We start from the raw sequence: 27372 nt of genomic DNA, 5'->3' as shown, positions 1-27372 counted from the left end.
CCAGACTGGTACTTTTTCAAGCCCTATATGATGCTATCACATACCTTTCCCAAATGTGCATTCAATATCAATTGTAGTTTATTTAATTGAATGCCCAAGCCTTATTTATATGTAAAATTAAATTTAAATGATTTAGGGGGTCTTTTAAGAAAAAAACAAGTTCATTGTTAATTTTAGTCAGATTTTCAATTCTTAGTTTGGATAGTGTCTGACAGTGAAGGATGTGTGCTTATTTTTGATGAGTTTTGCTTTATTTTCTTTTAGTGTGGATAAATATTACTGAAACAAAAAAAAATTAAGCAAAACACAGTAAGTTGGGAAAACCGATGATACTCTTTCCAACTTCTCTTCATAGAAGCATGATAGCAGACAAAGGCCAAATGGCCCATCCAGTCTGCCATTGGTGCATACTTTTTACAGAATTGCGCTTTACAAACTGTGCACATAACTTTTAATTAGTCCCAATTAGCATCAATTATGAAGTGTTAATTGCCAATTCTCAGCACCAATTAGGCCAATTAATTAAGTTGTGCATGTACATCAGCTATGTATACTGATATATGTACATAACTTTAGGCACCATATACAGAATTTGAGGGTAAATCCATTAGTCTCTTAGGGCTAGATTCACTAAGCCCACCGATCAAGCCCACATAGCGACTCCTTTGTGAGCCGATTTCCCTCCGACCCGATTCACTAGCCTCTGTCCCGATCATCCTCCGATCCACGCATGCAAATGAGGGAGAATGGCATTCAAATGTAGGTAGGCAGTGATTCAGTAAAAAAAAAAAAAAATGAGGGACACCGACTGGGCTGACCAATCCAAAAATAAGCAACTGCTGAGGACCAGTCGCTCAGGTCCTTTCCGACTGCCCTGCCTTCTGCCGCCCTGCTCTCTGCCCTGCTTCTCTGCTCTCTGCCCCGATCTCCTGCCCTTCCCTGCAGTGCAAGCCCATGCGGGTTAAAACTATGGGCTTGTGAAGAAAAAAAAAAGCAAAACAAAGTAAAGTTTCCTGCTCTGCTGGGCACGGAGGGCCAGCGCATGCGCAGACCATCCACAGGTGATCTGCGCATGCATTGGGATCACTGTAGAGCGATCTTGGCAGTCGATTGGGGGCGTGATTCCGATCACCCTCATTTGCATGAGGATAATTCGAGAATCAGCCCCCCCGACCGCAGATTGGATCCGATCCGTGGCCTTAGTGAATCGGGGTCTTAGCCAGGAAAATAGAACACAAATTCATGGTCTCACTCTGATATTCAGTAACAGAAAGCAAGAAAAGCACAAAACCTACCTTGAAAAAAATTACAAAGCAAAAAGAGGCAAGTGAGATGTCTAAGGCCAACCAATAGTGCTACGTTTATTTGTCTATAAACTAGTCCAACAAAGAGAAGCACTCTCTTCTGTTGTGATCCCAACTAGGATCCCAGTTTCGGTAAATGCCTTCCTCAAGGGACTAGTGAGGTACTGATTGAGTGTATACACTAGATTAAAAAACACCGTGTAGTACTATTGGTTGAACATTTCTATCGTATCTCCCCTCTTCAACCTTTCCTCCAGAGTATACATATTGAGATCTTTAAGTCTATCCCCATACACCTTATGAAGAAGCCTTCCTCTGGACTGACACCATCCTCTTTATATCTTTTTGAAGGTGTGGACTCCAGAATTGTCCATAGTATTTTAAATTAGGTCTCACCAGAGTCTTATATAGGGGCATCAATACATTCTTTTTGCTCCTGGCAATACCTTTCCCTATGCACCCAAGCATCCTTCTAGCTTTTGCTATCAACTTTTCAACCTGTTTGTCCACATTAAGATCACACCCAAGTCCCGCTCCTATTTCATGCACAAAAGTTCTTCACCCCCTAAACTGTACCGTTCCCTCGAGTTTTTGCAGCCCAAATGCATAACCTTGCATAACCTTGCATTTCTTAGCATTAAATCTTAGCTTCCAAATTTCACACTATTCTTCAAGCTTTGCTAGATCCTTTCTCATGTTAACCACACCATCAGAGGTATCTATTCTATTGCAGATTTTGGTATCATCTGCAAAGAGGCAAATCTTACCTGACAGCCCTTCAGTGATATCGCTTACAAAAATGTTAAATAGAATAGGCCCAAGAATCAAACCTTGAGGCACACCACTGGTAACCTCAGAGTGATCTCTATTGACCACTACCCTCTGTCACCTTCTACTCAACCAGTTCCTGCTACTGATATTCTATTTTCTCTGAGGTCATCTCATTCTCACAGATGCTTCTTTGTCTTGCCACTTCATTTCTCATTTCTTTTACTTCCTTTATGAGATATTCAAGCTGAAGACAGATTGCACATGGATCACTCCCTCTGCTTGGCTAACATTCTCTGCACAGAGAAGCTGTAACCTGAGCTACAGCTTTGGTGACACAATGTTTCCCAGCCATACTGTTGTTGCAGAAGTACTCACCTGAGGAAAAAAAAGAAGAAAAAGCAGAAAAAAATTCTACAAAAGCAATGTTCTGTTTCTAATTGGCCAAAGAGCCTAGAAATCAAAAGATCTGCCTTGGGATGTGTGTGTGCTGGGGAGGGTGGGTGAAGGCTGAGGATGGTGGGAGGGGATTAAAACATTAAACAGAGACTTTCCTCAACTGCTATCTGTGCCCTAATCTAATCTTATTTTATCCTCTTAAATGCAACCTAAAATACTAATCAAGACTAAAACACTTTTTATACTTATATAAAACCCTATCAGAGACTCTAAAGGCTACACTATTGCCTAAGCTGATTTTGCTGAAAAAACAGAGTACTGAACTAAAAGATAAAAGAGAAAGACAATGAAACAACCTACTGAAGCCCAAGTTTACCTTTTCCCAAGTCTGAATGCCAGCAGGTAGGATATTCCAATGGAATTTTTCTTCTCCTTAGCAGATCCTCACTCAGCGCCTCTTCAGAACAAGGAGCAGCTGGGGTTTCTCATAGATGAGATCATCCATGCATCTGTCCAGGAGTAAGCTAACACTCCTCTGCTACGTCCCCCCTCTCCATCTTTCATTCATTATTAATCAGTTTGCTGTACTTTGGGGAGTCTATGTTTCTGTTTTAGATGCATGGTGTCTTTTAGTGGAAATTAGTTTGTAGGCAAATTATCTTTTAAAATTGTTCCATGATGAAGTGTTTGATGTATTAAGAACAAATGAAAACCCCTGATCATGCTCCCAGTTGGTGCATTCCTCAGCAGTTAGGATATGTCAGTAACTGTAGCCAAGGTTGTTCTCAGCATAGATGGCTTTTCGTATGGTTTGTAATTTTCTCTTGACATACTGACAGCCCAGATAGGTTAGTTCAACTTTCCATGTATTCATGACAGTTTCATTAGTTTGTAGATTTGCATGAGGTGTTATGTAAGTTTTCATAGCAAAAACCAGGAAAGAAATCTCCACACACACAATCAGAACCAACAAACAACAGTGGAGGTTCGAGAACGATGGTGTGCAGTTTTATTCAACAAATCATAGTGTGGTGCGGTGGCTCGACACGTACGTGTTTCAGCCAATGCGGCCTGCTTCAGGAGTCTTTTTAACTCACGATCACAATTTCTCATATAATTAAGAAGCTGATGATTCAAAGTAACTCGGGAAATGAAACGTAGAAGTACAGAAACTCACTGCGCACGCCTTGGCGTGAGTTTCTGTACTTCTACGTTTTATTTCCCGAGTTACATTGAATCATCAGCTTCTTAATTATATGAGAAATTGTGATCGTGAGTTAGAAAGGCTCCTGAAGCAGGCCGCATTGGCCGAAACACGTGCCTGTCGAGCCACCGCACAAGACTATGATATGTTGAATAAAATTGCACACCATCGTTCTCTAACCTCCACTGTTGTTTGTTGGTTATGTAATTTTTCATAACATAAGGCAATTTTTGTATGTAGTCAGTGTGCAGTAAAGGACACACAAATTTTTCTTCTCAAATAGAGAAACATTTTACATGAATAGAAAATTCTGAAAATTGTTTTTCCCAACGTATATCTAAAGTCAGTGATGTCAATATTCAGATAACGTAACATGTTAACTTCAAGAGTTTTAATCAGATAAATTATTTTTTGTTTTTAATTTTCAGGGGCTCCTGACTGCTTCAGTTTAAAACTTAGCCAATTAAGTAAAGGGATCAACAAGAAGCAAGCAAGGGGGTGTGGCTAAAAGTGAAGCAAATAGCACTGATATTCAGTATTAGCTGGTTAGCTTCCACAAGCTTAGTCTAATTAAGTTTAGTCTAGTTAACTTTAACCAGGTATTTTCAAACAGCCAGAGTGAGGGAAAGTGTGGTGAAGTAGTTAAAGCTACAGCCTCAGCGCCTTGAGGTTGTGGGTTCAAACCCATGCTGCTCCTTGTGACCCTGGGCAAGTCACTTAATCCCACCATTGCCCCAGATACATTAGGTAGAGTGTGAGCCCACCGGGACAGATAGGGAAAATGTTTGAGTACCTGAATAAATTTATGGAAACTGTTCTGAGATCCCTTGGAAGAACAGTATAGAAAATTGAATAAATACATAGTTTATTGGATAATCTTTTTACAGGGAAGGCTGACTCCTAGTGGTACTTTCATGGAACTACTGCAGGGGTGTCTTGGTGGCTATTTAGAGAGCTGCAACTGGATGGACAGGAGCTGAAGGGAACAGCTCTTGCCCTGGCCCACTTTATTACCAACAAACACCTCCGGGTAAGGCCTGGGGGTAGTGGAAGGATCAAAGAGGGTAGAGGGTCAGATACTCACATGTGTGGGCCTTTAAGTCAAGAGGAGGCCCTTGAATTTTGCAGGTCAGAGGAAGGTTAGGGAATTGGAGAGGTATGACATTGGGAAGGTTAAGTAGTGTGATTTGGGGGTTGGGAGTCAAGGACAGACAAATGGGAGCGCAGAGTGGAGATTTGGATGTAAAGAGGGATCTGATGGTGGGAGGACATCCAAGGTTTTCATCTGGTAAGGGAAATTTAAGTGGAGGAAGCACAGCCACAGCATATCTCATGTCACTTTTTATTCTGCGAGAGGCACACTGTATTATCTGCAGTGCCATATAGTGTAGGATATCTGGCATTTCATGCAATTCAGCAGTGTTTCTCAACTCAGCCATTACCAGTCAGGTTTTCAGGATATACACAATGAATATGTATAAAAGAAATTTGCATGTAATGAAGGCAGTTTCTGCAAATCCATTTCATGCATATTCATTGTGGTTATCCTGACCGAGCTGAGAAACAGCGTAGTACAGTGTCATGTGATATGGCTTTGTCCTGTGTGGTACATGCAGGGCAGATATGGACCACACTCCCTGCATGTACTACACAGACTTTGCACTTACCTTGTGTTTTGCATAGAATACACAGTCAGTGCAAAAACTTACTGCACTTTAGTAAACAGGGCCCTTAGTGAGCTTGAATTTCTGAAACAGTTTTGAGAATTTTTGTGCAGTAGGCTTTATAAAGTGAAAATGAAAAATTCCTTATCTATACCCGGAGGCCATTTTGTGGATTGTCACAAGGGTCCATTCTTTTCCCTATTCTTTTTATATATGAGAAGCTGTACCTTTATTCCTATGCAGATGATATATTAATTTTGATTTCTACAGTCAATGATTTTACCCAAAATGTTTATGGTACTAACGAATATATCAGGTTAGTGGAAAATTAGAGTTTAATTCATAAATTGAAACTTAACCATGAGAAAAATTAATGTAGTTGAGTAACTCTGTAAGTTTGGTGCCTAATTCTGTTATTTTGTTATCAGGGATTCTTTTGCCAGTAGAAAAATCTATCAGAATCCTAGAGGTTGTTTTGGATACCATGCTTAACTACTCTAGATTTGCACATAAATTGAGTAGCTATAAAAGTTTATTCTTTAGATTGCATCAACTATTTTCAGTACCCTCACTTTTTAAAGAAGAAGAATTCCACTACTTAGTTCAGGCATTGGTACTCTTGCATCTGGATTACTACAATGCTTTATGTGCTGGTTTGTGACTACATCTACAATCTGAACTCCAAATATTACACAATAAAGCTACTGAACTGATTAGCAAATCTCATAAATAGATCATGTAAAACCTTCACTGTCTATGCTTTATGCATAGAATTATGTGTAAAATGGCATGTCTGGTATACTGTAGACCAGGGGTCTCAAAGTCCCTCCTTGAGGGCCGCAATCCAGTCGGGTTTTCAGGATTTCCCCAATGAATATGCATGAGATCTATGTCCATGTACTACTTTCAATGCATATTCATTGGGGAAATCCTGAAAACCCGACTGGATTGCGGCTCTCAAGGAGGGACTTTGAGACCCCTGCTGTAGACAGTATTTGAAGGTATAAATTCAGAAAATATTACTATTCTATCTTTTCATAGGCCTGTTAAAGTTGGAAGACAAAGGACAATTTAATTTTGCAATTTCCGTCAATACAAGGATTGCATTCTTTCACACATCAAGCGCCTGCAATTTGGAATAGGTTAACTAGAACTCTTCACTCTCTAGTTTTTTGCTATCACTTGAAACATTTCTATTTTGTAAGTTTCTTTCTTAAGATGTGTTTTGGATTCTTGTATGACTGTTGAATTGATTAGCTGAGATATGCATTCTCAGCCCAACCTACAAAGTTGGTGCACTCTACATTGATGGCTATACATTTAGTCCAATGATTTTCCACTTTTTGTGTTCCATATTTTTCTGACGGAATGATAAAGGTGGAAAATCACTGGACTAAGTGTATAGGCCTCGATTGAGACTGCCCCAGCTTTGCTGGTTGGGCTGAGAACTTTTCAGTGACCCATTGCATGTACTTCCCTGAATTTTACTCTGGCTTCTTATTTGTAATCTGATTTGGTCTCTCTACGGCACAGGTGTCAAAGTCGGTCCTCGAGGGCCGGAATCCAGTCGGGTTTTCAGGATTTCCCCAATGAATATGCATGAGATCTATGTGCATGCACTGCTTTCAATGCATATTCATTGGGGAAATCCTGAAAACCCGACTGGATTACGGCCCTCGAGGAGGGACTTTGACACCCCTGCTCTACGGGGAGTTTGGTGAAATATAAATATGTACATTGTATTCTATTGTGTCAGTGTATCATAATTTTTTAGCTGTAAACACCATGGCAGCACCCCATTTCATAAAATATATCTGCCCATAAATAGGGTTACCAGATGTCTGGGGTCCCGGATAGACTTCCAAAACCCGGCAGTTTGTTCGGGTTTTGGAAAGCAGTGACGAGCTCCAGCCACATTTGGAGGGCATCTGAGCATGCGCGGATGATGTCACACACATCCGCACATGCTCCAGACGCAGCTGGAGTGTCTCGGGAAGAAGAGAGCAGGTGGGGGGGGGAGCTTGAGGCAGAACTGGGAGGGGCTGTGGTGGAGCTGAAGGCGGAACTGGGCAGGTCTGGGGCAGAATGGGGCCTAGCCAGAGGCAGAACATGGCGGGGCCATGTGTCCTGATTTTTGCGGCCCAAAAAATGGTAACCCTACCTATAAATGACTCATCTGCTGCCTGGAGAGGTTAAAATCTTCTCTTTCGTATACATAAGCATGTGATGGGGTTGGGTGGTGCGCAAGCCCTTGGAGCAGTCCAGGAACACGTTTTGCTCCACTCACAGTATCATGTTCATGTGGTCTGATCAGTTCCTAACAGTATAACAAAAAAGCTTGTAAAATTTGCCGAAGGATAAAGTAAGATCCATCTATAATCTTATAAGCAGGATTAGTATGTGTAGGATCATAGCTTCAATATTGCTGAGCTTTTCTCTATATGGGTGTGTTATGAAAACAAAAGCATTTCTAATTTAGTGCCAACTTACCCAGTTCCTGGATAAAGTTTTCAGGCCAGTCCTGGATTTCTGGTAAATCTATCCCTTATGAATTTTGTGACCAGCAGCACTGGTTTTAATGGGTAGAATCATGGACTACAAATACCACACTGCTTTGAGATGTAAGTTCACCCATGATAGCAAAAAATCTCCCTCCAGGAACTGGGTAACTTAGCAGCTCTGTCATCATGAAATATTGTGCATAATTACATTTTTATTAAGGTATTTCTGCAAGAAGTATGTGCTTCCATCTTATCTCCTGTTCTATGCACATCATTATTCATGAGTTTTATCTGTTGGCTCTTTATAGATGTGTGATTTTGGTCCCTGGCATGTCGGATGATACAATTTCTCATTTCATAACTCTGGACTGGATGTTTGAAAGTGTAAAGCCTAAGTAAAAAAAAAAAGAATACAACAGGAGAAAGCCAACGTGAAGGTAAGACATTAAGGCTTTTTATGCAACCCAGTTAGAGTTACGGAGATAATTTAATCAAACTTGCTTTGTATGTAAAACCCTGTTTTACACCCAAAAATGGGCTTTTATAAAATTGCCCGGGGGTTCTTAAGGCATTAGTTTATGTAATGCACATGTGGGCACTATCATGGATGCATTCTTTATAAAAATATGTGCAGTTGCATGGATTATAAATATGATATACATGTTTGCAACTTCAGTCTAAGTTCGATTTATGGCCTCATATTTTGTGCCTTTATAAAACAGGGTCTTTTTACCCAGAGTGTGTAAATATAACACCTCCAATATATTCTTCACATTCAATCTTATATGTCCCCAATCCTCAGAAGTACCACCTAAGATTCAAATGTATTCATTGTCCCAGGCTTTATGTACTACTTCCTCACCGGATCTTACGGCTTTTTTTACTGCTTTTTTATATAGAAATTTTCATGGTGGATAAACTGATAAAATCTCACCCATCTCACGAATCCCGCCAACTGCGATCCCTACATACCTCCCTCCAGAGTAGCGCCGGCAGCACTTTAAACAGGCTGCTTCGTGGCCTTCTCCTGCCGGTGATTCCCTCTGCCGCATCACTGATGACATCATCAGTGATGCAGCACACAGAAGGTCCCAGCAGGAGAAGGCCGTGAAGCAGCCAGTTTAGAGTGCTACCGACGCTGCTCTGGAAGGAGGTATGTAGGGCTCGCGGTCGGCGGGGTTCAGATGGAAGGGAGGGATGGGAGGATCAGCGGGGGTCAGCTGCATGGTGGGGAGAAGGGGCAGGAGACGCGCTGTTGCTCGCGAATCCAGGAACTAGGGCTTATTTTTGAGGAAACAAGGTAGTATCATCTGTGTATCTCAGATTGCTGATGGTTCTTCTGCCTATTTTCACCACAACACTCTAAATCCAGCTTCCTCATGATTACTTCTGAACAGGGTACTATAACTGTTATATACTGTCCTGACCTGAGGAAAGAGGTTTTGTCCTCTAATAGCTAATTGATAATTGTATTTAGTCTAATAAAATGTTATCATATTACCCAAATTTTGTTTTATTTATATTTGTTAACCTATAGTATAATGATTGTAATATATCAGTTTTCAAAATTTACTTCTGCTATCTTTATATTTTGAACAATTCAGGGGAACATTCATCATTATTTCTCTTTCTCCAGTGTTGCACTGTGTCTTCTTGGAAGAACATTGGGAAGTGGGCTGGAGAACATTGGTGGTGGTGATGGTGGGGGTGCTGTAGAGGAGAGCTTCAGGGAGGAGGTTATAGAGTACAAGGGGAGTTGTCCCAGATGCTGTTTATAGCCCATTATCAGTAAGAAGAAATATTTTAGTAGCTTGACAATTTTAACTTTTCAGGTACCATGTGCACCTTTTTGAGCTAATTAGATATGGAATGGTACAGCTGAATTAAATATTAAACTAGTAGATGGAATTCTTATTAAAGAAGCAATCATTGAAGGCTGAGAAAGGAGAGGCTTTTTATGTGATGATCTGTGTGTTTGATTTGTATTACATTTTAAATAGGGGTAGAATGGAGTTGACTAGCCTTGTTGTATTAGCTTTTCAGAACATGGCATTAAGGAATCCAGATGTTTCAGTGTGCTTTGTGTAGTTTAATTTTGTGGTTACCATTATATATTGTTAATAAGATTATATTGTGTGTATATGAAGAATGAATGGAAGAAATGGCATTACAATTAGTACTATTATTATGGGGGCAGGGTCTGGAGCAGAACATGGGCACCCCCCCAAACAAAAAGACGTTCCACTACCCCTATTCAACCCTGTCTCCAGAAGTCTTACAATCTAAACCTGTATCTAAGGCAATGGAGAGTTAAGTGACTTCCTCAAGGTCACAAGGTGGCCTATTGCAGGTGATCCTTTTTCTTGGCCTAACTGAATATATTTTTGACTAGTTTTCGAGACTTTATCTATCAGTTCATTGTAATGATGATGATGTTTGAACATGGCAACCATAATTAGCCAACAGCAATGCATTTTTTTCAGTTGCCTTCCCTTACTGCATAGCTTTCTCTTAAGTTTGGGATAGAGCTTCACAGTCCTGCGGTATATAAATAAATTGTAATGTAATATTTTGTTTTACATCCTTATCACTAATCCCCACCTAGTAAGGTACATTGGACTTTGTGGTTGCTTGCCCTTTAACACTGGTTTATTACACAGCCAGCTTAGTTTTTTTTAAATTGCCAACCATTTAAAGGAGAAGGTAGATTAGTCAAGGTGTCATAAATGAGTAATAAGTTCTGGGTTTTGCTGGCAATGCTGAATGTATGCTTACTTATAACTTTCTTTTTGAAACTGAAGACAAATATTTTTCTCTTAGCCTAAAAACATGGGGGCTTTTGTGACATCATTTTCCTAAGGCATGAGATATGACGTTAGTACATGGCAAATGTATGCCCATTTCACATGTATTTTAGAACAGGATACAGCCTTTTGGTGCTGCCAATTCCTCACTCTATGCAGCTTAGCCTCCTAGCTATAACATAACATAACAGTACCTTCCAGTTCTATGCAGTTCACAATTCAAAGATACTGAACACTTACAGTGAGGTACAAAATTTCTAATTAAAAAAATGTATCATATAAGTAGGTTTTCAACAATTTCCTAAAGTGTTGAGAGGATGCAGAATTAACTATTAAATGATTGAACTCTTTATCTCTTATTACTGCTTGAAATGGGAATAGTCTATGAAAGTATTTTTCGTACCGACAGTCCTTAACTGAAGGAAAGGCAAAAAATGCAAGAAAGCATTGTAAATGTCTAGAGTTGGCAAATGTAAAATGATCCACAAGATAATCTGCTGTAAGGCCATGTAACACCTTATAGCATATGGATCCAAATTTAAATATCACTCTAGCTTCAATTTTTGTGGGCACACAACTAGACGAGTTCCCAAAATATAAGGTTATGGCCCTACATTGCACCCTAGGTCCTGGGTTCACTACCGTCAGAGAGGTTCAGCAGGAAGTATAATTAATGACAATGACAGCCAAGAGTGATTGCATAACATATATTGTGTAGAAATAGACTTAATATAACAGAGATGCAATGCTTAGTAGAATGATATATAAAAAATATGCTTGGTTACTAATGTACAGAAAGATATTCTATTATACGGTTAGATTTAGAAACTGCTCCTATGTGTAAATGAGAGAGAAAAGACAGGTTGTCCTTTGTGTCTTGGAGTAGGTGAAAGGCTGTGTATGTGGGAACAGGGGACAGAGAGGGAAAAAAGCCAAAATCTAGAGCGAGTGAAAGTGAATATAGAGAGAGGTAGAGATTTGTGTGGGGGGTATATGAGGTGTGAAGAGACCGAAACCAGGGGTGAGGCCTGTCCCTCAAAGACTTGAGTTTCTGTTATTTTTCAGTATCTCTCTGTGACAATGGCTCTTTAAAAACATGCAGCTGGAGTTATTCTTTATCTTAAGCACTGGCCCTTAGCACCTCCATTGAAACTGTGGAACTACCAGCCTTCTATCAGGGTTCTTTGTTAACTTTAAGCACTGTGATTGTAGTGAAGGAGGTTTTTTATGCCAGTGACCACCCCATTAGCCACCTATTCATATTCAAATAGAGAGGTGGTGAGGTTCTGAGGCTTTTTCTTTCTCACTCTGACACTTGGGTGTTGTTTGATTTGTTGATACCTGCACTACATCTACAGTAGGGTTGTTGTATTTATAGTTTATTTCCTACTTGCTTGTGTTCTTGTTACATTCTTAGATTAACCAGTAATTCATTCCAAATTGAAATAAAAATAAATGACAAAGAACAAGAAAATAAAGACCTAGAAAGAATGCCCTTAAAAGATGGATACACCAAAGAATGTGCATGAATAGATCTGTGATAGGCTTGTCTAACAAAGTTCGATATTAAAAATGTAGAAGAGTGCACAAGCCTGGTTGATGCTGCTCGCAGCCCTCTCTCTGCCAGGCCCCTCCTTATGATGCAACTTCTTGTCTTTGCACAAAGAGGAAGTTGCATCTTAAGGAAGGACTCGGCAGAGGGAAGGCTGCGAGCAGCATCAACCAGGCTTGTGCACTCTTCTACATCTTTAATATCGAACTTTGTTAGACAAGCCTATCACAGATCTATTCATGCACATTCTGTGTAAGGATCGGAAGGTGACTTGAGGAGCAATAATTGGGGGGGTCCCCGTTGGGAGCAAGCTTTATACCATTCCCACAGGGTGGTAAAAATCATTGCTCCCACACCCATGTAAAAAGCTGTTGACTCTTTTTTTTTACTGTTGTTTACCGTGATTTCCTATCCCCTTGTCATTCTCTAGTTCCAACACCATTTGTCTGACAGAGTGCTTTGAAGAGCATCCACAATCTCTGATGCTTCTTTCTGATTGTGCAGTTGGAATGTTACAGTCTGCATCAGGAAGTCTGAAATCTCCTAGTAACAGCACCTTTCTTTTCAGACTCAGTCTTTTCATACACAGGCCCTCTGTCCAGCTTCTCTGTATGCATTGGAGGCCTATAGATGACCCCTGCATGTGTAAGAGGTTCCATTTTCTCTCTTCAAGCTGATCCATAATGCTTCCTCCATTCCCCAGGACCCCTGTATTTAAGCTGGTTTAATATTGGTTTTCATATACAGCTCCACTCCTCCACCCTTTAATGGCCATCTCTATCGTTTCTAAAAAGGTTATAGCCCAATATGTTTATGTCACACTAATGAGAATCATTAAACCATGTCTCTGTGATAGCAACAATATCCAAGTCAGCCTCTAACATTAGGACTTGTGGATCCTGAACTTAGTTAAACTAAAAGCATTTGCGTTCATTGCTTTCCAGCAACATTTTACTGGTATCTTCTGTATGGCATTATGTCTGTTGTCCCCTTCTCCTTTGCTGATGATGGTGTTATAATTACTTTCCCCCCTGCTGTTGCATTTTGGGGGGGTAACTTTTTTATTCCACCTACTTTGTCACTCCCACACTCTAGTTTAAACATCTAGTAATTTACTGTCTGAATTTCTCACTTGAGTATCCTTCCTACCATAGAAAGATGTACGCTTTTTATTTTTTCATATATTGCATTATCCTCCTATGTATCTAAAACCTTCTTGTTGACACCAGGCTTTGAGCCACTTAATGAACTTCTCTACATTATGAAGTTTTTCCGCTCCCTTACCACAGGTAAGCAGAAAAAGCTACACTATATCAAAGGTTTCAGACCCTTCCCCAGCTTCTGGAAAGCTCTCTGTGCTTCAAGTATATCATTTTGGTCAGATCATTTGTCCCCCCAAATAGATTGCAATATCAGTTTTAGAATCCTTACTCTCTTGTTTGATCACAGCAGAACAGTGTCTAGTCTTTACTCATGTACCAGAATTCACTTATCCCAACATGTTTTGGCATTTTGCCTGCATCAGGTGCTAACTTCATAAACATTGTACAGTACCACTGGCAATCTAGTCAAAGCACTAAATTCAAAAGATATTTAAAAAACTACATAAAAGGATCACAAGTACATCTAGAGGTGTCACTGTGCATTTTAAACTGCTGGAGTGGATTTATTTGGAAAGGAAATACTTGTGACCCATTAATGTAGTTATTTATACCTATAGCTTAACCACAGCTGGGCCTGAGTGTCAAGGGCCCACATACTTTGGGTTCAGGCCCTCCCGGCAGTGGTACACTTCTTCAGTGTATCTGGCAAGGATCCCTAAACCCCACCAGGTGAAGATGTCATTTGCCAGAAGCTGCCAGGTATTTTAATGCTGGAATTTGAGGGGGAGAGAGGAAACACTTGGGCCCACCTAGAAATTCATTTCTGCCTATGCTCCTGATATATACTTTTTGGATTTGGTGTTTTGAGTAGTATTTTATAACATTTGTGATGTTAGACCCTGATGCAGGCAAGATACTGAAACATGTCAGGCAGGGGCAGAGGTCTTTCCTTGAGACTCCAGTCAAAATATCCCTATTATAAGGGAGAGAAGGTAGTGGATACGGAATGTTCATGAGAGAGATTTGCATACAGTGGAGGCAGTGCATGAAATCTCTCATGAATATTTATTGTGGATATCCTGAAAGCCTGACTGGCTGGAGAGCCTCTAGGAGCAGGTTCGGGAACCTTTGATACACAACATTGGGAGCAAATTCTCTAAACTGCACAATTGCCACTTAATTTAATCAGTTTGATTGATTTAAGCAGTGCAGTAGTTACAAAAAATGGAGGTACCCTTAGGCAATTTTGTCCCAACTAAGGAGGTTCCTTGTGGTGCCTATAGCCACTGTAGGCGTGGTTAATGCCAAAATTGGCCTTAGGTACCATTAGACACCTCTGTAGATGTGATTTTCATGAAAGTTAGGTGCCGAAAATGTAGGCCTTTAAAACCCTGGCCTACATTTCTGGTGCCTACGTTTCACGTAGCCACGATTCTCCAAACAGCACCATTGTGTGATTGACATGTGATTTGCGCCACTTTTGTAAGCAGCCACCAATGTAGGTGCCATTTGGAGAATCTGGTCCTCAATGAGTGTATATTGAGAAAGATATTTGAATTCAAGAAAGTGTGGGACCGGCATGTGGGATCTTTTAGAGAGAGTAGATAGTGGATACTGAATATTCATGAGTGAGATTTGCATATAGTGGAGGCAGTGCATGGAAATCTCTCATGAATATTCATCGTGAATATCCTGAAAGCCTGACTGGCTGGCGTGTCTTCAGGAGCAGGTTTGGGAACGACTGACTTGAGGAATTCTCAGATATTGTTGAATTACCGTATTTTCACGCATATAACGCGCGCGTTATACACGATTTTACAAACCGAGTATAACCATGCGCGTTATATGTGTGAGCGCGTTATACAAATTTTTTTTTCAGTGCGATCCGGCAACCTCCCCCCCGCTCGCGTCACCCCCCCTCCCCCGCGATCCTACATCCCCCCAACACTGCAAAGACATCGGTCGCTTACCCGATTGGGCACCGGCACCAGCACCAATGCACAGGATATGCCAGTGCCAGTGCCCGAAAATCCTCCCTCGTTGGGCTGGGCTGGGCTGGGTGGTGCGAGGGAGATCCTCCCTCTTCCCTGTGCCGGGCTGGACTGGGCTTTGAGCATTTGCGCATGCTCATAGTCTTCTGGTCTCGCTCTCTCCGAGATTCTCAGATTCAGAATCTCGGAGAGAGCGAGACCAGAAGGCTTTGAGCATGCACAAATGCTCAAAGCCCAGTCCAGCCCGGCACAGGGAAGAGAGAGGATCTCCCTCGCACCGCCCAGCCCAGCGAGGGAGGATCTTCGGGCACTGGCACTGGCACGTCCTGTGCATTGGTGCTGGTGCCGGTGCCCAATCGGGTAAGCGACCGATGTCTTTGCAGTGCTGGGGGGGATGTAGGATCGCGGGGGGAGAGAGGGGGTGACGCGAGCGGGGGGGAGGATGCCGGTTCGCAGGCCAGAAGAGGGAGTAAGCGGGAGTGGCGGGAGGAGGTTATAGCAGCATGCGCGGTATACGCGTGTGCGTGCTATATAAAAACATTTTACACAAATTGTTTGGACCCGCGCGCTATACGCGTATGCGTGTTATATGCATGAAAATACGGTAGTTTTTACAATAGGCTTAGTTACTGAAACAAAGAAAGATTTTCTTATTCTTAGGTCACTGACAGTACCCTGCCTAAGATACTTAGAGAATAAACATGGTAGACCAATTATATCCTGCAGTAGATCAGCTCAGGAATCTCTATCATGTTTTGGACCAGTTTCTGAGACCACTAATACAACAAATTAATTCATACATATGTGTATATGATCAAATTGTTAGATGACTACGAGCCAGCTTTATCAAATCACATCTGATTCCCTCACAAATATCACAAAAAGAGGCACTAGCTAATATAGAGGAAGGATTTAGTTGTAGAATGCTGGCTGGCTTTATCTTAACCTTGGCGCCAATAGCCTTGACTAAAAATTACTTGTACTTTCAAGGGAGGTTTTTCCAACAAGTCAAGTGTACAGCTACAGGGCCTTCTTTAGCCCCTGATATAGCTAATTTATATGTTGCAAACTTGAAAAGATATTCCTCACTGTACATTTTTTTTAGGAATGAGATTAAGCGGGAATCTGTGTCGGCTCATTTCTCTAGAAGCCGGAGTAAGGTCTTTCTGTCTGGTCCTCTTATCTGGATATTCTGTCCCCCACTGTAAAGAGTCAAATTATAAATAGATCACAAAAACCAGTGGTACCTTTGTTGCCTACTGTTAGTCATTGAGAGAATTGGCTAGGGGGGAGGGGGGAAGGAAAGGGTGGACTTGCTGTGGGGTAGTTTCTTGTTGGTCGAGTCTGGGTTATAAGAACCAAAACCTGGACTCATGCTATTTTGCCTATGTTGTATTTCATAGGATTTTTATTTCTGTTACTGTGAAAATTTTGTACCAGTGTCTATGTGCTTAACTTGCCTTCTTGTATAAATCATTAAAAAAAAATAATGAGATTAAAGCTTTGGAAATGTTTGATAGCCTTTTTATGCTTTGGAACCGAGATCCTAGCTGTAGGATTTTTATCATTGGTTGAACACAAGAGATGGTAATCTGAAATTCAAACTGTAATTTACTACTATTTATTATTTCTAAAGCGCTACAAGATGCACAGAGCACTGTATATTAAACACGCAAAGATGGTCCCTGCTCAAAAGAGCTTACAATCTAATTATGACAGATGTAGACGATAAAAGTGACTTCAAGGGACTGAAGAGGTGGAGGGGGTAGGATCAGGATAGGACTAAGATGCAGCTTCAAAAAAGTGGGCTTTCAGCCTGGACTTGAAGACTACCAGAGATGGGGCTCGATGCAATGAGTCAGGCAAGTTGTTCCAGGCATACAGTGAGAACATAAGAACATAAGCAATGCATCTGCTGGGTCAGACTTGAGGTCCATCGTGCCCAGCAGTCCGCTCACGCGGCGGCGCAACAGGTCCAGGACCTGTGCAGTAATCCTCTATCTATACCCCTCTATCCCCTTTTCCAGCAGGAAATTGTCTAATCCTTTCTTGAACCCCAGTACCATACTCTGCCCTATTACGCCCTCTGGAAGCGCATTCCAAGTGTCCACCACACGTTGGGTAAAGAAGAACTTCCTAGCATTCGTTTTGAATCTGTCCCCTTTCAACTTTTCCGAATGCCTCTTGTTCTTTTATTTTTTGAAAGTTTGAAGAATCTGTCCCTCTCTACTCTTTCTATTCCCTTCATAATCTTTTAAGTCTCTAACATATCCCCTCTAAGTCTCCTCTTCTCCAGGGAAAAGAGACCCAGTTTCTCCAGTCTCTCAGCGTATGAAAGGTTTTCCATCCCTTTTATCAGACGCGTCGCTCTCCTCTGAACCCTCTCGAGTAACGCCATGTCCTTCTTAAGGTACGGCAACTAGTGCAGATAGAAGGAACAGAGGAACGGAGTTGGCAGTTGAGGAGAAGGGTACTGACAAGAGAGGCTCACCTGATGAATGGAGTTGCTGGGGTGGAGTATAGGGAGAGACATGAGAGGAGAGATACTGAGGAGTTGTATAGTGAATACTGTATATGCCCAAATATAAACGAATAATTTAGGGCCAAAAAAATGACCCAAAAACGGGGGCCTCAATTTATATTTGACCTCCTTTTTTATGATGGTGCGTTTTTTCCTCCCCTCCCTACCCAATGACCAACACTGCTATTTTCCACCCCACCCCATTCCACGGCACTGCTATCCTCCACCCCTCCGATGACCGGCACTGTTGTCTCCCCTTCCCACCTCCGATGACCAGCACTTCTGTCTTCCACCCCCCTCTGATGACCAGCACTGCTATCCTCCCTGATGACTGGCATTGCAATCTCCCTCCCCCCACCCCAATGACCGACATTCCTATCTTGTACTATCCTGCCCCAGACCAACATCGCACTTACAGTTCCAGGACTCGGAAAGCTGACACCAACGCTGGTGAAGGGTCTTGAGTGTCTGCGCGTACTCAAGACTTGCTGGACTCCCTTCAAGAATCCCAGAGGATGGGAACCAGCAGGCCTTGAGCATGTGCAGATGCTCAAGACCCTTCACCAGCACAGAGCATTGGCGTTGGCTTCCTGAATCCCGGAACTGTAAGTGTGATGTCGGTCAGGGGCAGGTGGAGCGGATAGTGAAGGACAAAAGTGCCTAAGCCATTGTTCTTCAATTCTCCAGCACTGCCGTGGCCTCTTCTGTACTGTTCTTTTGTCGCGGTTCACCCTCTTTCGAAGCAACTTCCTGTTTCCACTTGGGCGGACCACAGAAAAGTAACAGTGCAGAGGAGGGCACGGACAGTTCAAGAAAATTACTCCCATGCCGGCAACCATGTAGATTTTGTGGTGAGGAGAGCTTCAGAACTGGGTGGGGAGAACATTTTGTGGAACCGGGGGAATGGGGAAGGAAAAAAAGGAAAAGATGCTGAATGAAAGGGGCAGACAGGAAAGGAAGGAGATGATGCACATGGATGGAGGGAAAGGGAAGAGTGGGAAGAGATGGTGCACATGGAAGGAGGAAAGTGGGAGAGAAGAGAGGGAAGAGATGATACACATGGATGCAGGAGAGGGGAAGAGCTGGAAAGATAGATTTGAGATGGAGGCAGAAAAATGGAAGAAAACTGAATATGAAAATCAGTGTCAAAGATGGATGTAGTGCAAGAGGTGAAGAAGGAGAGAAAAGAAACAGCAAATGCATAAGGAGGCCATGGAAACATAAGAGCAAAGAGGGAGCAAAATAGTTTATAGTATATTTTATTTGTATCCCGCTTTATACAAAGCGGGTCACAGTAAATACTTATGCAATTATAAGCATCAATACATACAGTACAAACTAAGCACAGACTGTAAAAAACATTTCAGCGACCAGCACTCAACTTTCTATCTTGAATATCATTCCTATATTTCATCTTGCAAAACAAAAGCCTCTTCAATAATTTCTTTAAAGTTATACAAATTCTCCTGCTGACGTATATATGTCAGAATCTCATTCCATGCATGTGGATAATCAGAAAAATAAAATTGCCAGATAACAAATTAGAAAAATGTTTTTATTTTCAATTTAGTGATTGAAATAGTCAGTTTTGAACATTTACATCTGTTTTTATCATTTGAACTGTTCAGGAAGAAATGCATTTCTTTCTATTTCTTTGGTGGTGTACTGTGTGCAGTCTGGCATATTAGGGATTCATTTGTGTACAATTGTACTTTTAATTTGTGGGTTTGTATTTGAAAAGGGTTTTTTCTGTTTTCTGCATGTGTGACTGAGGCCAGGTGTTGTGGTGGGGACAGAAGTTCAGAAACTTTGGTTGGTGTCATGGCCCTAAGTAGGAAGATCTTTGTCGGCTCGCCTTCAGCTTTTTTGATCTCGAAACAGTCCCAGCTGAAAAATTAGTGATTACTTACAACATCCATAAAGTATGACAAGTTGGTGTGTGGCAGCCCCTGAATCTGTTCAACTGCAGTGTGCCTCTTTCTTTAACATATCTGTGATACAAGGAGTGTTTAGAGCCAATAAAACAGTTTCCCTTGAAGAGAAGTGATATTGACACAAAACACATGTCTTCACCATCGCCCAGAAAGCCTCTCCTGGACACGCACTGCATTCTGCTTCACTTTAGAGTTTCAGACCCCACGGCTGTGGAGAGAAGACACTGCAGGCGGGTGGAGGGACCCTAAGCATGTATGAGCAGCTTACCAGTCTGAACTTCAGAAACGAACTTGTAATTGTCTTAAGCTACCTTTTATTTATCCTTTCATTATTTTTTTACGAAATGCCTTGACCTGTAGCTTTCTACAAACTGTTCCTGGGAGAGTCAAGTAGCTAAGCAAACAAAGTCCATGCTGTAGTTGAACAGATTAATCACAGCTGAGAAGCTAAGCCTGGGAAGTTTCCAACAGTCTGCATCTGGCAAGCCCTTTCACATGTCAATTCAGACTCCTTTTCTTTGCCTTTTTTTTTTGACAGAAGTCAGACTAATTTCCTGCGGTGTTTCGGGGATGGGGGGTGGAGTCTTAATCATTTTGCCATTTAACATTTCATTTTTTTTTCTATTTTCCTATAGGTGTGTGATGTTAAACTAGTGGGCCGTCTTTGGGAACTCCCCGGCACAACTGTAGCGTCATATACTGGGATGAATATTAACAAAGGCGTGCACACTTCAGTACTCAGCAGCTGGAGAGGGAAAAAGGGAGAAGCCAAGACATCATGAGCAAATGAGCACCAAAATTACAAACCTTCAGGCAGCAAACCTTGTCTAAAGGATATACAGTATTACATCTCTACTTTGGGGAACTGGCTAAAACAACCATTGTGGAAATTTTTTTGTTGTTGTGTTTGAGTGTTTTCAAGGGATTTTTTTTTTTTTTTATAAATCCATTTTTTATTTTATATATTTTTCACTTCAGATTTCAGAAGCTTAACTTAATTGACCTCAGGTACTGAAAACTCCACCATGTGTCATGTCATTGTAACCTGCCGCTCGATGCTGTGGACTCTCCTAAGCATAATTGTTGCCTTTGCAGAGCTCATTGCCTTTATGAGTGCCGACTGGCTAATTGGTAAAGGAAAAGCCACAGGCAGTGAAGGGACCGACAATAGGACAGGAGGCTCAGACGAAGCTTACTATCCAACTTTGGGCATCTACGGACGCTGTATTAAAAACCCCACGGTGCAGTATTTCAGACGGGAAACTCTGTGTGGACCCTATGCTGAGAACTTCAATGAAATTGCAAGCGGTTTCTGGCAGGCGACAGCTATTTTCTTGGCCGTGGGGATCTTGATTCTCTGTACTGTGGCTTTTGTGTCGGTTTTTACCATGTGTATCCAAAGTGTAATGAAGAAAAGTATTTTTAATGTGTGTGGGCTGCTCCAAGGAATTGCAGGTAAGTGTGCAGCAACCGTGTCTGTAATAAGCCGAGTGATGAAAGAATCCTGAAGCATTTCCTAGTCAGTCTTCAGGCATGTTTAGTTTAGCAGATTTCTGCTGTTCAGTTTTTGTACAGCTTTAAGTTCATGAAAGACCGTATTGTACTATGCAATAGTCAAAATTGACCATCAGAATGAATACAGTGTGACGGGTGCCAAGTAAAACTGGAATCAGTTTTCATTTCCAAACATTTTCTCTTCACATAGATAAGTTGTTACTGACACAGAACTTGGGGAGAGCAGGAACAGGGCTAACTACCTACATTTCCTAAATCCATTTCTTGTTGGGTGTCAGGCAATTAGCTTTGTTGGTGTATCTCATATTTCTAGAAGCTGGCATATTGACAAGGTGCCAGGCACTGTAACTGGTAGATTTACAAGCCAGTACTGCAAGAGCCTTTCCCATTGAAGTAATGGCTGCATTTTCCCTTGGGGTTTACTTCACTGGCAGGTAATGCACAGAACTATCTAGAGTGCCATTCAGGCTGAACAGTTCCATTTTTTTGTGGATGTTTGTGCCTGAAAGACCTGGGGAAAAAACAAGTTCATTTTCTAAGCTGTGTGGACCAATGTTTAGAACAGCTTGCCCAAGTACAAAGTCTACAAGTCCCTTGCCTCTATGTGCTTGGCACACATGCACTTTCCCTTTGAAAATGTTCACACTTGTGGAGTACCTGCAGACATTTGAACCTAGGGGTAGTTTTTGTGTGGAAAGTTATATGTGTAGATCTCAATAATTCCGTAAGGTACTATTTTCCTTCCTGGGCCTAAACATGTCCCTGAGAAAACCACCATTTAATACAATTTAAATTATATTACTACTATTTATCATTTCTATAGTGCTGAAAGGCATACACAGTGTTGTTCATTTCACATGTAATAGATGGTCCCTGCTCAGAAGAGCTTACAATCCGTACAGACAGGGCAATGGGACAGATAGGGGTTGGGGAGTTTCTTGCAGAGAGAATGATAGTATGGACATAGGTATTTTTGGTGAGTGGGAATTAGGAGTTGAAAACAGCCTCAAAGAAATGTATTAGCCAGATTACGCAGTATTGCAGAATATTTCTTCCATTAGATTTACTAAGGTACATTAATATGATAATACACGTTAATGCAACTTATTAACAGGCCTAGATTCTGTATAGTATGACCTAAATTGCCCATTCAAATCTGTACAAAGCACAGATTTGTGTGCATAACTTAATGTTTAAGAAATTAATTAGTGCTAATAATTTATGCTGATTTGCACTAATTAGAGGTTATGCACACAGCTTTCTAAGCACATTCTATAAGGTGGAGAGTGTAAATTCTAGTAATATCAAAAAGAGGTTTGACCAGGAGAGGAGCATGGGCAGATCGTGGGCATTCCTAAAAGTTAGGTGCACTGTTATAAAATTTCAGGATCATAATAAAAAAACTTAGACATCCAAAAAGCATCCTAAATCAGCACTTGGACATCCTAATCGCCATTCAATTGCCAATAATCAGAACCGTCTTTCTGTACGTCTAGCGAGGTGTTCCAGCCTCTGTACATCCAAAGCACAAGATGGGCATGGTGGAGACATGCTATGGTTGGGCTTTGGGCGGTCTCAAGAGTGGGTTAAACATGGATGTCTTGCAGCGCTAATCAAACATTTTGCAAGACATCCTGGACAGAACTTATATGTTTAGAACTGGACCTGTTGTGGAAGGGTCCAAATGCCACAAAGGTGCCCCAACTGACAAGATAACCACTGCATGCATCAAGGTAAGTCTCCCCCACATTGACCCCCTTCCACCACACAAAAATGATAACAAAAAGGTCTATACCTACCTATTGGGGTGGTTCACAGGAGGTGGATCACAGTAGGTTCTGGGGGGGGGGGGTTGGAGAGCTCACCATAAATTATAAGGGGGTTACATGCTTTACATGAATGTATTCAGGTACTCAAGCATTTTTCTCTGTCCCAGTGGGCTCATAATCTATCTAATGTACCTGGGGCAATGGGAGCAATGAGGTTGTAAGAGAGATCACAGCAGCTGCTGGAGAGGGGAGAGAGAGGGAGATGGATCCAGGAGAAGAAGGGAGTGATGGAGAGGGGAGAGAGAGGGAGATGGATCCAGGAGAAGAAGGGAGTGATGGAGAGATGCTGGACAATAGGAATTAGGGATGAAAGAGGGAGAAATGCTGGACCATGTAGAGAGGACAGAAGGGAAGAGAGAAGGGAAAGGGAGAGGTCAGACTATGAGGGTGGGGAAGAAAAGGGAAAAAATGCTGGGCTAGAAAGGTGAAGGGAGTTAGATGCTAGGAATGGGGGAACTCTATTGGAAAGGACGGGAGGGAGAGGGGAGGACTGGCAAGGAAAGGAATGAGAGGATAGTGATTACAGAGGGTAGAAATGTGGTAATGGGGAGTAGATTAAAGATGAAAGAGAATGAAGGGTTCAGGAAGGAGTGAGATGAGGAATGGGAGAGCTAGTGGGTGAAAGAAGATGGAAATTTGATAGGTAAAAAGAAGAAGAAGGGTGAGAGAGAGGCAGAAAAGAGCTAAAAAGGAATGATCAAGATGTCAGAGGCAGGTATAGTGAGGGAATAGATAGAAGAGAGGAGAAAAGACGAATGGACAACAGTCACTTGAAGAAGAATTAGCAGAGAGACAGGACAGCAGAAAAGAGAAACTGGAACCAACATGATGGCAGAATAAAATGTTCCGACAAAGATAGGAAAAAAGCATTTTATTTTTAATGTTTTAAATGGAACAAGTTCCAGAGGATTTAATAACAGTGGTTAGCGTAGCTGGATTTAAACATGGTTTGGACAAATTCTTGGAGAAAAAGTCCATAGTCTGCTATTGATACATACATGGGAAAAGCCACTGCTTGCCCTTGGATGGGTAACATGGAATGTTGTTACTATTTGGGTTTCTGTGAGGACCTGGATTGACCACTGTGGAAACAGGATACTGGGCTAGATGGACCATTGGTCTGATCCAGTATAGCTATTTTTATGTGGAATATGTTAGCTTTGGGAAATGTGCATAGCAAATGCCTTGGTATTGTGTTCAGTAGAAAAGGAAATGCTTTTCTATTTTTATGTCTCTAGCATTGCATTAAATGCTACGTTTAAGTTCTTTGGGGTTTCCAGTTTACTTTTTGTCTAAATATTTTTATTTCTAATTTGTGATCCCTTGTTCTGTATTTGGTGAGGTTCTGTTGGTGTAATAGTAATGGCAGGTAGGGAAATAGGAAAGAAGGCAAGGAATGAAACCATCCTTTAATTTCTGACCTGGGGCCTAGCGGGTCTAACACCAGTCCTGACCCTTGCTGATAGGGATCCCCAGGCATCTCCATCTGAGTACCTTTTTCAAAGATGGCCAGAACTCCCTTCTGCCAAGCTCTGCAGTCGGTCACAGCATCCTTGCACCACTTACAACTAAGCATGAATGCAGGGCAGGATTAACCAATAGGCCAAATAGGCACATGCCTAGGGCCCGAAATGGGGAGGGGGCCCGATGAAGGAGGGCATCAACACTGTTTTTTCTAAATGGCGATGGGCCCCTCCAGCATCAATCGGCAATGCGGCCCCCTCCCCCACCGATCAGTAACGTGAGCCCCACCCCGATTGGCAATGCAGCCCCCCCCCATCGACGGAAAGTAAGACAAGCAAGCAACGCGGGTAAGAAAGGCAACGGGAACTGTAATTGTGCAAGCGGTGCTGCTTGCCCAAAGCTTCCCTCTGACGCAGCTTCCTGTTTCCGCCTAGGCACATGGTGGGGTGGGGCGGGGCAGGGGGCCCAGTGTACTTGTGTGCCAGCATCAGTGGCTTAGGGATGTTGCTGCTAACTGCCAAGCTTGGTAAGCTTGGTAAAAGGATGTTCTGGCTACCTTCAGAGAAGTGTTCAGCTGACAGACCTTGGGAATCCTTGTTAGCTCATGTATTTATATTGTGGGGTGGGGCAGAGAAAACTTTGTGCCCACCCATGTGGGGCTCAGGCCCACCCAGAATTGGCTGGCTGGCTAACGCTACTGCTGTACAACGCAACACTACCACATATATAAATCAACTGTGCCCACAGGGCCATTTGCCCTATTACTAGCTAAAGGATCATATGACCATATATGTAAACCCAACTATCTTCTGATAGTCCATTACCGTATTGCTAACTGAAGGCTCACTTTCCCAGTGCCCCATCTGGTCTAACCCAAACTAGTTCTCCATGACCCACCTCCATCAATCAACCTTTCTATCTTATATTTGCATTGAAAAAAACCTCCATATGTCTCAGGTACCCCACTGTGACAACTCATAACAAATAACAATCTAGCCACAAAGCATCACAACAACATATGTATGAATGTTTGCATAAGGTGGGGGGAGTTGAGTGGGAGTTCATCATTGTCAGGCACCAAACTCCACTCTCTGTGGCCTCTGGCCCTTGCCCCCCCCCCTTAATTTCCTCAGTAACCAGTCAACTGTCACAAACCTGCATCTGAATTCAAAATCAATCTCAAGCACCTAATCCATACCCCCCAGGCTGGTCCCTTTCTTCTTGTCCCTTGCTCCCCCATCCCACCCCAACATGCTCCATGGCCTGAATTTTCTCCAGTTCCCAGTTAATCACATCGGCCAAAACCGCAGCTTAATGTCTTCCACATTTTTTTCAGCCGGGATATGAGCGGAACTGCCACCTTTTAATGCTGGAATATTCACACTAGTATGAACCATGTAACTCTTGTTAAAACAGTTGCTATAGGAGATATTCATGTCAATATTTGCAAAGAGCAGCCTGTGACTAGTGGTTTATTCTCCTCAGAGTGACTGTTCTGAATTTATGATTGCTTTATGCCAGCAATATTCCTACATATGGTGAGCAGCAAGTGTTTTTTTCTGATGACCTACCACAGCTGTTGCAATTGCTCAAAGACTTTGAGAAGGACTTTTGTCAGAGAGGTGAATACTTATACAAAGCTACTAGTCTAAAAGCCTGGGCAGCATGAAGTGCAGTAGCTCTGAAGGAATTCAATTAATGCATTGACTTGAGAGGTTTATAGTAGAGAATGACGAGGGGACAAATTTTTCCCCGTCCCCGCGGGAACTCATTTTCCCGTCCCGTCCCCATGTGTTCTCTTCCAGCCCCTGCCCCATTCCTGCAAGCTCTGTCCTCGTCCGCACAAGCCTCGAGCTTACCGGATTGGGGAAGGGACAGCAACAAAACTCACGGGGACGGGACGAGGAAATTGAGCTCCTCCCCATGTCATTCTCTAGTTTATAGGTAAAAATCTGCAAGATCAGTTGTAGGTATAAATATTATTTCACTCTGTTCATTCCATAAAACTCCTCAAGATAGTCAGATTTGGGCATTCTTGAAAGTAGAACCCAGAGCAATTATTGGAGCTTTCACCTATTTCTTGACATCTACAGAAAGGGGCGTAATAAGGGGGGGCGCCTTCCCCTTCCCAGTCCTCCCCCTACCGCATGTGCACCCCTTCCCTCCCCCCCTTACCTTTTTAGCTTTGGTATGAGCAAATACCAACTTGCTGCCCATGTCAGCTTCAGTGCTCTTGACATCACTTCCGCGACCCGTGGGCAGTAAATTGGCGGCTGCTCATGCCAAAGTTAAAAAGGTACAGGGAAGGGGCGCGTGTGGCAGTAGGGTGGGGGAGGAGGCCACTGCCCCAGGCGCCACTCAACCTCGCTACGCCACTGTCTAAAGGTACTTTCTTTATGTAAATCATTCATAGAGATAGGTTTGTCCTACTGAAGGACTGTTTGTGAAACAGACTGACAGGCGCAAAATAGCTCTGGTTCTAGGACAGAGCCTGCTCTTAAGATGGTAGTTGTTTGCTAATTAGAAATATAGGGTTCTTTTACACAGCTGCGATAGAGGTTTCTACCGTGGGCTGATGAGGTAAATGCTCCAATGCTCATAGGAATTCTATGAGTGTTGGAGTATTTACCTCGCCTGTAAAAGCCAGCAACATATTTTTATTTTTTAAAAAGGCCTAATTTGGATATTTTGCTTGAATTTTTCAAAGTGTGAGAGTATTCAAAGCGTGCAAACTTTGAATAAATTGTGTGATAACAGCCTTAAAGTCAGATTGTGGGCATTACTTAGTATAAAAAAAACCAAGCAAACAGTGGAGACGT

The 27372-nt window shown here is 42.1% G+C and overlaps 1 protein-coding gene across 4 annotated transcripts in view; it reads left to right on the top strand.

The window, feature by feature from the left end:
- The window catches only part of LHFPL2 (LHFPL tetraspan subfamily member 2), a 455941-nt gene that overhangs the window by 335516 nt on the left and 93053 nt on the right, over positions 1-27372 (top strand). For all 4 annotated transcript variants that reach the window (XM_033929476.1, XM_033929484.1, XM_033929504.1 and 1 more), the window contains 2 exons: positions 8149-8277; positions 20381-21200. In XM_033929476.1, the coding sequence (XP_033785367.1) occupies positions 20771-21200 (430 nt within the window). In that variant the 5' untranslated portion in view covers positions 8149-8277; positions 20381-20770. The remainder of the gene's footprint in view (positions 1-8148; positions 8278-20380; positions 21201-27372) is intronic.

Source organism: Geotrypetes seraphini, chromosome 1 (assembly GCF_902459505.1).
Source record: "Geotrypetes seraphini chromosome 1, aGeoSer1.1, whole genome shotgun sequence".
Classification (NCBI taxonomy): domain Eukaryota; kingdom Metazoa; phylum Chordata; class Amphibia; order Gymnophiona; family Dermophiidae; genus Geotrypetes; species Geotrypetes seraphini.
Note: the sequence above shows the minus strand (reverse complement) of the source record. Positions and strands in the feature narration are given on the sequence as shown.